Source organism: Maylandia zebra, linkage group LG22 (genome assembly GCF_041146795.1).
Source record: "Maylandia zebra isolate NMK-2024a linkage group LG22, Mzebra_GT3a, whole genome shotgun sequence".
Taxonomy (NCBI): Eukaryota; Metazoa; Chordata; class Actinopteri; order Cichliformes; family Cichlidae; genus Maylandia; species Maylandia zebra.
In genome coordinates this window covers 18,516,940-18,527,674 of record NC_135187.1, presented here as the reverse complement: position 1 = coordinate 18,527,674, position 10,735 = coordinate 18,516,940, and the positions used below count along the sequence as shown (strand labels likewise).

The 10,735-nt window shown below is 41.0% G+C and overlaps 1 protein-coding gene across 8 annotated transcripts in view; it reads right to left on the bottom strand.

Annotated features, from left to right (window-relative positions):
* Positions 1-2,144: 2,144 nt before the first annotated feature.
* Positions 2,145-10,735, bottom strand: part of spire1a (spire-type actin nucleation factor 1a) — a 32,824-nt gene continuing 24,233 nt past the window's right edge. Inside the window, exons 8-20 of one of the 8 annotated variants that reach the window (XM_004548088.3) lie at positions 9,812-9,941; positions 8,967-9,008; positions 7,602-7,649; positions 7,133-7,287; positions 6,624-6,705; positions 6,394-6,533; positions 5,338-5,361; positions 4,318-4,347; positions 3,536-3,673; positions 3,353-3,423; positions 2,870-2,897; positions 2,608-2,759; positions 2,145-2,518 (exon numbers count right to left, since the gene is read on the bottom strand). In XM_004548088.3, coding sequence (XP_004548145.2) covers positions 2,257-2,518; positions 2,608-2,759; positions 2,870-2,897; positions 3,353-3,423; positions 3,536-3,673; positions 4,318-4,347; positions 5,338-5,361; positions 6,394-6,533; positions 6,624-6,705; positions 7,133-7,287; positions 7,602-7,649; positions 8,967-9,008; positions 9,812-9,941 — 1,302 coding nt within the window. In that variant the 3' untranslated portion in view covers positions 2,145-2,256. The remainder of the gene's footprint in view (positions 2,519-2,607; positions 2,760-2,869; positions 2,898-3,352; positions 3,424-3,535; positions 3,674-4,317; positions 4,348-5,337; positions 5,362-6,393; positions 6,534-6,623; positions 6,706-7,132; positions 7,288-7,601; positions 7,650-8,966; positions 9,009-9,811; positions 9,942-10,735) is intronic. The other 7 variants (XM_004548090.3, XM_004548089.3, XM_004548091.3 and 4 more) reach the window with 7 other exon arrangements.

Sequence of the window (10,735 nt, the reverse complement as noted above, 5' to 3'; positions counted from 1 at the left end):
GTATGCATGAGCGGTTTCTCTCCTTCTCCATACTTTTCTCTTCCCATTATCCAGCTTCATCTTGGTGTCACCGGAACAAAGAATGTTTCTTGGACTGTGCAGGATGTTTTCTAGCAAATCTGGACTTCCTGTTCTTGAGTGTAATCAGTGGTTTGCTCCTCAAGAGTGTTCTTGACTCGGTCAGAGGTTATTTGCGTTTCTTAACCATGAAAATAATTCTGTCATCATCTACTTCAGTGTTCTTACATGGTCTTTTAATATTGAATGCATTCCTTTTTTATTTGGCCAATTCAGAAATGTTGCCATCACTTTGATGCGTCCCAGCATCTCATTAGACTTCATTTTTCAGTTAAATATTCAAAGTGAGTTCAACATTTGTTATCGGTCAATTGTTCAATTAATTTTAAGCTTCTGAAAATGGATGATGATACAAATGGTACAGAAAAACTTGTGGATCTGTCTGCAATACAGATCCTTTACCACCTGATGTCCTGGTGTCTGCAGGCTGATGGAGAGGAAACCAGTTTCATTTTTATTTTGTCTCTATCGCCCTCTGCTGCCTAACACAGGTTTGCACAGTGCTCTGTAAGCCTGCAGGCATATAAGGCTGAATTCTGTAACAGGGCAACAGAGTCAGACTTAAGAATCATGATGATTTTATTAGAATTTCCTTGATAAACCAAAAAAAAAAAAAAAAAAAAAAAAACACAGTACAGCATGCACACGTTCCTTTACAGATCTCTAAAATAAAACTTATCAGATGGACTATTTCATTGGAACATGGCATCATCGTCGAACAGCCTGGTTAAGATTTGTGTTCATTTTGTAACAACTTTTTTTACCCCCAAAACACACACTTTGAACACGTGTGAGACTGTGTGATTTGAAAAGGCTAAAATATTGGTAAAGGATGACAGTCCTATACTTAAAGTGCCTACATTCAATTCAGTGGTGTGTTTCTAGTGGATTCAGTAATTAGTCCTTCCTGTGAAGCAGCCAGAAGTCGCTCAAACACATTTTCATTCATGAACTGTGGGGAAAATGGCACTATGAACCCCCAAGAGGTGAAACAAAACATTATAAATCATAATCATTTAAGACAAATGAACAAAAATAAACAATAAATTGATCCAGTAAAAGTGCTATTTGTGATTTAGAAGGGTATAACACTGAGAAGTTTATAAACTATACAAGAACAGAAATAAAACTTTATTATATTGACAGAAACATAATAACATTAATAATAATAGTAATAATAATAATAATAAACAACTTTTTCCAATAAAGAAACTCTTGAGGCAGAAATCCTAAAACGTGGTAAAATTATACTTTGTTACAGATTTATATTAAATCAAATTTTGGAACAGTTAAGATATACAACATGTACACACTCACGAACCCAACACGTCTGTGCTTCTATTGCCAGCCTGAATGGTGAGAAACCAAACCTTATGCACAGTAGGTCCGTAACTACAAAAGGCATTCAGAGAAAGAAATTACATTTTGGCACCAGGCACAGAATTGATTATACATTTAATTAAATACTAAAACCCACCCAGAAAAATAACCAGGCTATTTTTAACCCCTCAACGTGCTGTATCAGCCACATGAGATCATAGCAAATATACATTTAAACTGGCTTTTAAAAAAAAAAGAAAAAAAAAAAAAAAGAAGAGATGTAACTTTTGGCATAAGTGTTGCTGGAAGAATCAGAGGGGCAGGGGACTGGCAGACATCTACCCCAGCAGACCTGACGGGAAGATCTACAGTGCATTTCTGTCAAAAGACAATCGTTTGTTCTTCCTGAGTGCTAGACGTAAACAGGAACTGGAAAACCTACTATGATTGGGCCTTTGAACTATTTACACGATACCACTGCACCTTTTGGCTTTCTGTGTCATTCGCTCCCACTCATCCTTACCCCGGTTCATGATGGTGACATCAGCAGCTCGATAACGTCACCCACATGCAGAAGCTCGGCTGCTCTCTGTGACCCACATTGCATCCCTCCTCTCAGCCAATCTGAGAGGAGGATGAAGTATCAGAAACTTTACTAGCTTTAGCTTGGAATGGACCGGCCACATGGTCACTTCTTACTTCTTTGCGAAACTCCACTTTATGTACACACATCACTGTGGGAGGGGTTTTTGTTTGTTTTGGAGTTTTTTGTTGGTTTTTTTGTTGTTGTTTTATTTGTTTGTTTTTTTTAATTGAATGACAAAGCTTAACTTAAAGTGCACCGACCAGTCCGATGTTCTACAACTCATTGATGGTTCGCTTCGAAGGCCTGAAGTTGACAGAGCTGGACGACGACATGTAGAACGACTGGGTTCTGCGATTGAGGCGGGCCCGCTTGGTGGCCACGCACAGGCTGCGCCTGCTGGAGGTGATGATCTCTGTGATGAACTTCTTGCAGTCCACACAGACCTCCATGGTGACCCAGTCCTCAGTGAGCTCCTTGGGCAGCTCTAGCTCATCCTGCGACCGCCCGTCTTTGCTGATGCTGTGCTTGGACAACCTAAACAGAGACAACTGAGTGAATATCTGTGCACACACAGGAAAGCAGTCGCAGCCACAACACGATGATGCTGCCGATTATTAAGTCACCTTCTGCGCAGACTGTGCCGGGTGTGCGCAGACCCAAACGGCTGCTTGTCTGGCTCAGCTGGGGCAGATGTGCCTGTGTCTTCTTTAACCACAGCACTGGGACCCAGAGAGTAGATAGGCAGTGTGGAATAGGGCTTAGACGGCAGCCGCATCTGAGGCAAAGAGATACAAAACAACTGAACTAAAAAGGCTCATGTAGGTCTTAAAGAATGAGTGTCAAATACTAAACTGATGTTTCAAGTAGCAGTTGACAGTCTCGTACCTTTTTCGAGCACTGGGAACACACAGGTCTGAAAAAAATTAAAAAAACTGATAAGCTGGAAATTCGTGAAAACCACTTCACTGATTTTGTACTGCACTCCTGTCAAACTGTCACTTAAAGCTTAAAACAGAAACTAATGCAGCAGAGCCAGAGAGACGAGCTCCTACAGTAGATAGTTTGGTTTCTTTAGTCTCGACTCAAACTTCTGCAGTGCAGAAAGCACTTTAAATAACGTACGCGTTTGAAGAAAAACAATGAAAAATGCAGAACTACTCATATGCATCCAGTAGATTTATCGACTAATGAAATACCAGCCAGGATGTGCTGGGCATGTGGCTGTTTGATATGAGGCCAATTGGGTATGTTTGGTACGTAAACAGGAAAACTATAAATTTGGGAATCAGTGTCAAATACAGACTTTGTTTAAATGTTGGAGTCTCCCTCTTTAAGTCGAGCTGTCCTTTTAACAGCGATTCAAATTACCTTTTGCAGAACTGGCAGGTGTAGGACCAGGTGAAGATGGAGAACCTTTTAATCCTGCAAGAAAAGCAAAGCTGGACAGGGGAGGACAAAAATTGAGGTGAGGAAGGTGCACTAGAGTTTCAAAATCAATGTGACAAATTATCAGTTTAAGAGAAAACCATAAGTTTACAGGTGGTTTTGTACCTTTCCTTTCTTGAGAGCGTTGTAGACTTCTTTGTATTGCTGAAACTTCTCCAGCTCGGCCTTGACGAGGACCTGCCTGATGTGCATCACCTCTTCCACCGTCAGAGCCAAACACTCCGCCGGATAACAGAACTCCTCCTGCGGGGGAAACATGCATCACATCATCAAACCATGCTCACAAACACACAGACAGTGATGTGTTTGACAAACCCAAACAAAAATGCCCCACTGCACACCACATCACCTAAACATGCAACGAGATGTGAGAATGGCAGTTTCACACCGCCGCTGTGAAAATAAATGCAGAACCTCCATGTGATGCAACACAACACCTCCCATGCTGGAACCACAACTCTAGGATTTCTTTACTTTAATCCAGATTTGCTTTATTCTCTGTCAAAAACACGTTTTGAGCTCCTGTTATTCACCAGATGTTTCCAAGGAAACAATCTGTAAGAGAATCCCCCATCATGGTGCCAGCTGAGCTCTCATCTGGAGTTTTACAAAAGAAGTCCACAGGGGGGAAAATGTCTCAGGGAGCACATCTACTGATCATCATCATTTACTGGGATTGAGTGCTTGTATAAGATCTGGCCTCATATATAATCTTCCCTGAGTTATTTTCAGTACGCCACAGATGTTGCATTCACTCAAGCAGTTACAACACAAGGTCCCATTCATCTAAAAAACAAGCCGATTGAATTAGACGCCATTCAGGATGGTTCCCCCACACAGTGCTTGGAGGTGATACAATTTGATATTTTGCAGTAGTGGCGACATACCGAGCCCTGAGCACCACTGCCGGCATCCACCTGACCAGCAGACAGAGGGAACAGGATATTTAAACAGAAGCAAGACCTTATATTCCAACGAGCTAATCACACACAGTACGCTCAGTAAAATTTAATACAAGAACTGCATGAACCCATTAGGTGGTCTGTCATCAGCTTACAGCCAACGTTGTAACCAAGCATAAAATCTAATAAAAAGATATACAAAAAAAACTTCTGGATTACATCATCACATTCAAACATGCATGAGCACATAGGATTACTTAATTTTTAACAAATATATCTGGCTTGACATTTCATTTTTGATCTCAATGTACCCCTCAAAAGGAAGGCTGTTCACTGACATTGCAGCTTTCCTTTCAGTCCATTAAAATCCTTTCACACATCCACTCCCCACCTGAACTTCACCCAATCAGGTGTCCTCACATAGACCTCGGTCTCTACCAAATCCTAGTACAAAGCTTGTGTGCTGCCTCTTGCGCACACTATACAGCCAGCTCCCTCAACTAAACCACACAGAGTACATCTAGCAATAAAAAACAGCTTTGAAGAAGCCGGATACAGTGATAGGCTTTAGGCTGCATCTTCCAACCTTGATAAGATAAGATAACCTTTATTAGTCCCACACGTGGGAAATTTGTTTTGTCACAGCAGGAAGTGGACAGTGCAAAAGTTATGAGGCAAAAATTAGAATACAATAAGAATAAATACAGTACACAACTGTACAGAATAGAATAAAATACTATATACAGTAGAATAAAATAAAATAAATATACAATAAGATAAAAATAGAATACAAATACTATATACAACTGAGTAAAAATACAACGATGACAGAAAGGATTATTGCACTTAGTATTATGGCATTCCTGCCATAATACTTGGCATGGCATTCCTTTAAATCACTTTCTCCCTTGCGTGCATGCATGCATTCCTTAGTACTAATTGTTAGGATTAGTGGACATTGCAAATAAATAAATAAATCTATAAACAGGAAATTGACCTAGTTACCTTGCCACTGGGATCCGTCATTAGCTGTAGCATTTGAAAATAAGAAATAATTTAAAGTGAGTCTTTGGAAGAAGATGGCTAATCAGAGTAAACATGTAAATGAGATATAACAGGAGTACGAGAAAGGGAGGGGATGCAACAAAGACCTGACTGTTCTACATTAACTAAAGAGCTTCAGCTTCTTATATGAATGAAGTTTGAGAGGGTGTTTTAAACCAGGGAAAAGCTGCACAGGCAGAAATCCCTCCCACCAACTTCTGATGCACACTCAATCATTTTGTTCTGGAAACAGGTCTGAAATAAGACAAACTGCTTAACTCAGAAAGAGAAACGAGGGTTACCCGTAGCAGGAATCTGAGGGAGAAAGAGTTAACATCCTAGTATTAATGAACAGTAACTTTTTATTCCAACTTTTAAAAGTGACTCATCAAAGATGTCTTAGATTAATCTCGTCACTGTTTGTTGTTTCTACTGTCAACTGGACAGATTTTAATGGAAACAACAGAATCAGCAACATTTGTCACTAATTATGAAAGATTCTGGAAAGGATTAGGGATCAAAGATTTAAAATATGAAGTTCTCTCTGTGAAAGCCTTCTAATTCTTGACATGCATCACTGCAGACTTTTAAAAGTTGAGTCTGGCTTAATTAGAAGATCTGGGTTTGGCAGTGTTGGGGGGGGGGGAGAAAAAGGAAAAGAAATACATAAATAGTGAGAATAAACCAACTTGACCTAAATCCTTTTCGTACAGCGCTGTCCTGTGCTTTCAATTAGATCCATCAACTTCACTAGAATCATAGGACCACGCTCAGAGTCAGAGAAAACCAGTGACCTCACTGCAAACCAATGGCCGGTCACAGGACAGGAGTAAATTCAACAGACGTATTGTACGTCTGGTGCTGTTAATCGATGTAACTGGTGGGTCATGAACTGCATTCAGAAATGCTTCCGAGTATCTGCTTTTATATTTACTTTTTTTTTTTAAAAATCATTTAGATGATAAAGATCTGTCATAAACAGAGTCCAATAGAAATAGCCTCCACAAGGTAACGTACCAAAGACTTTGAGCTCTGTCTGGATGGTGGTAAGAAAGGCCTGACGCTGGTAGGGGACTCCTTGTCGATAGAGTGCCGCCTCTGTGAAGATTGTCGCTTGTCTGGCTGTGGAGTGGCGGAGACAGGCAGGAACTTTGGAGCTGGAGACATGGGACACAAATATGCATGAAAAAGTCTGCCAGAGAGGGAACATTTAATTTGTGTAATACACTATGTTCAAAAGTTAATACCCTTCGTGGCTGCGACGGAGTCAGGAGACGTGTCTTCTATCAAAGACGTGGACATGCTGGAGCTGCTCCGTGTGGTTTCCTCCTGTCATCCAGAAAACGACATATTAGCAATTCATCGAAAATTCATAACTACCACAATCAAGTTTGTGTGCCTATTATTAACGTGTCATTAATAATTGTGAGAGCTTAGCTACTAAATCAGAACGTCACTTTAACCATATTATAGCAATGTTGTGGAATAAGATTCTTTTAGACATAATGATGCTCTGAGCTCAAGAAGCCATCACATACATATCTATTTTTTTTTTAAATATTTGTTTTATACTGCTTATTAGAAATTCTCCTTTTTAATTTTGTGCATGAAAAAGTTAAGATGGTTTGTTTTCTTTCTTTGCACCAAATAGGACTGTATAATTTTGTTGCTCTTTTGGCATAATAACCAAGATTCTGATGAAGTCACATGACACACATGATCATTTGCAATCAATCATACGAGTCAGACATCTTACATCGGAATCTGAGCCGTCCAGTTCCGCCAGCGTGGGCGCTTTGAGCACCCTCTTTCTCTGGCTAAGCGCCTGCCCGCCGCCCTGATTTGGTCCTGCTGTGCTGCTGGACAGTGAATGGGTGCTGCAGGTCAACTTCCTCCGAGCATCAGGAGTGTCTGTGGGTCAAACACAGTCAATTAAAGCGGGAAGATACAGCGTCCAACATAATAAACAGAGACACTGTTACAGATGTCACATGTACACATGAACCACACATCACGAGTCAACTCCTTCAGTAGCTGGTATTAAAGACTTCTTTACAGTGTTATGACAGGACACCACAGAGGCAGAATTGAGGAAGATAAACCTCAGCCACATGCCAACGGTTCAGATTTTCTCATCAATTTCCCCTCACTCATTTTCACGACACTCCTGCTTTGTCACACAGACTCCAAAGTTGCCACGACACGCCGGTCCGTGTGTGCTTTACCTGAGCTGCGGAACAAGTCCTGAGGAGTGCTGATGCTTTTCCCTGCACCTGCAGATGAATTAAGGGAATATAACCTTCAGTCGAAGCTCACACAGACGTTAACAAACACCAGACTAGAACCACGGGGAGGACTCGACAGCGACAAGCATCTGTCAGAGCAGAGGGCCTGTACAATGAAGCAGCATTTGCGGGCTTAGCGAGGTAACTCTGGGGGGGGGGGGTCCGAGAAGATCTGGAAGGCTGCCCTGTAGTTTTGAGCCTTTAACACCACCTGGGTTGCAGTTGGAAAAATAAACTTAAGACAGCCTTACCCAAGAGTAAATCTCAGGGACACATTAATCCAGTGGGTCTCAGAGTGTGGGCCATAAAGAATAAGGAGGTTGAGATTCACAATTTATATATATATATCCACATGTATGTGTCTATCTATCTATCCATCCTTGCGAGAAGTATGCAGCTCTATGTAAATTAAACCACCTCTAGCTGGAATCAGGAAACCTGGGTTGACTTGGAGATGTGAAAACCTGCGACTGACAGCGCTTTGCGCAATCACAATTGTAGCCCGCTTCATAGTACAGACCCCGGGTGTGAATTAACAGGACGCTGTGCGATAGTGGTCTATATTAAAGCTTAAACACATTGTGCGTAAACTAGAAAGCACAGAGGGAGAGGCGTACGAAGGGAAGTGCGGGGGAGGAAGCAGGGAAAGACAATGAGTGCAGCCACAGTGCTAAAAGTTATTCTCGTACATAATTTGGATTGTGGTCACCTCGTGAACTGTAACGCTACATTCGAACAGTCATCTCCCATTCCCAACCATTTATCTAAGGGGTTAGGCTGCTGACAGCAGCGTTACATAATTCTTTCACTTTTCACATTGAGAGGGAGGATTAGGATGACCAGCACGGGAGGCAAGCTGTAGAGAGAGTGATGATTTGTAATCTCACTTTACTGGCTCTGGCCCAATTGCCATCTCATAACAGCTATACCACAGACAGCCTCTGTGACTAGCATCTCCCCTAAAATATATCCCCTCCCTCTCTGGAGTTTGTACGTTTATTGTGTCCACAGGCTGCCCCAAAAATCACCCCAGCAACAGAACATTACCAACACAGTTTCACGCATCCTAAGATTAAGGTGCACTGTGCTGACCCATCTTTCCTCTCACCTTCAGAAAGTGTCTTTATAATAAACAGCCAGTAAGTGACAGTAGTGTGTCATAAATGCACTTGTACAACACAAGCGTGAAGTATGTGGGGTGTGTTTAAATCAGGGAGAAGCAAGAATCTAAATCCTAAAAAATAGCCTAGAATAAAACACGGGCACAACAATAGGATAGAACATAACAGGTGACATGAACTTTACCTGATGAGTCAAAGCTGTGAGACATGCTAAGGGGTCGCATGACTGACAGATATGCCCATATTTGGGAGGAAAAAAAGGAAAGAAAGGAAGCAAAATAGAAAACAAAGAAAATGTTATGTTATAATGGACGATGATGTCAGAATCATCCCAGTTTAACACGTCCATGCGTTCACAACGGCTCCATAATCTCAGATTTTCATAAACAGTTTAACAGAATTGCCCCATATGTACGATTATGCAACAACTGAACATTAGTTTACTGAAGTCACTTACAAAGGGATCGGTCTATGAACTGCACAGAACACTGGATGGTAAAGACTGCTGCTTTTTTAGCTTTAATTGAAACCATGTTCAGTCCATGTATAACCATTATATACTAAAAGAGGATTACGACCTATGTACTGCTCACTTCAAAAGGCACTGCATTACATAATGAGTAATGTCACTTAAGGTCACACGCAGAGACCTGGGCATCTTTGGGCAACTGCAGTAACAGCTATACTAAAGACATGAAGGCTCACAGCTGCAGTCAGCATGATCCTTGTTTAAACACTGACACCTTTAATAAAGTGAGGAGATCGATGCAGGAAGCAGGCTGTTAGAGTACTCGTGATGGCTGCAGTTAAGAATGATTAATTCATGGATAATGTTTTATGTCCTGAGTGGATGGGTTAGGTTCACTGAAAGCTGTCATGCAGAAAGTTAAGAACAACGCTCCCCCAGAGAGATTTCTTCTAAAGATCAATACATTTGCATGTGAGTCAGAGCAGTGCGAGTTCGTGCTTATATGTCAGGCCATAAGTAGAATCATTTCTGAGCGTGGGTTTGTGTAATCGTCATCTCACCCAGGCGGTTTCTGCGGATCATGTCGGGTGAAACCGGCCTCAGCTTCCTTTCTGCTTTTATGTCCTCCAGCAGTCGCTCGTGAAGGCTCCGGGGACGCGGAGGGTGTGGTTTGAGTTTGCGAGCAGAGACCTGTCGTGACAATCAGGAGTGCGTACTTGATTACCAAGATTTTCCTCTCACACCTCTGCTCTGAAAGAGTGCGTGATGACGTCGTTCAGCTATTTTCTCAGTCAAAATTAATCATTTAGCTAAAAGCAATGATAGACTTGCATGTGTCAACATTCACACTCAGCCATCTGGCATCTGCAGCATCGTGTATGGCAGGGTACTGGTATCATAAGTGACAACTAAATATTGATGTCACGGACTTCAGTGTTTTCACAGCTGTGCTGAATATAGACGACAATTGTCACGTCACTGTCCAAGTTCAATTTTACTGTACTGAAAGTGGAGTACATGAGGTATACTTAAATACTATACCATACTGACACATGCTACAAAGGACCAAGCTTTTTTTTTTAAAGTAAATTTAGGATTCAATAATTAAACTGATGTCATTAAAATGTCAAATTTAGTGTATAACAGAAGATTTGTTTGCTTTTTTTTTTATAAATGCAATATTATATGTCTGCTTTATTTTGCTTCTGTCATTTTATTTATTTACTTGTTTATTTTGCTCACAAAAGTTTTTTTTCCCTAAACAAAGCTATATATCCATTAAAAAAAAAAAAAAAATTACTTTATCACGGATGCAGCTTAAACGAGCTATAATTTAAAGTGTGTTTTGAGCATACTACAATTGGTACTATTGTACTATTGGTTGACTGGCTAATGGCTAAAGCCCATTAAGGGTTCACTAGAGAACTAAGATCAAATCCAACTTAAGAGACAGGCAGTGGGCGCCCTGGCAACCAGGACCACTA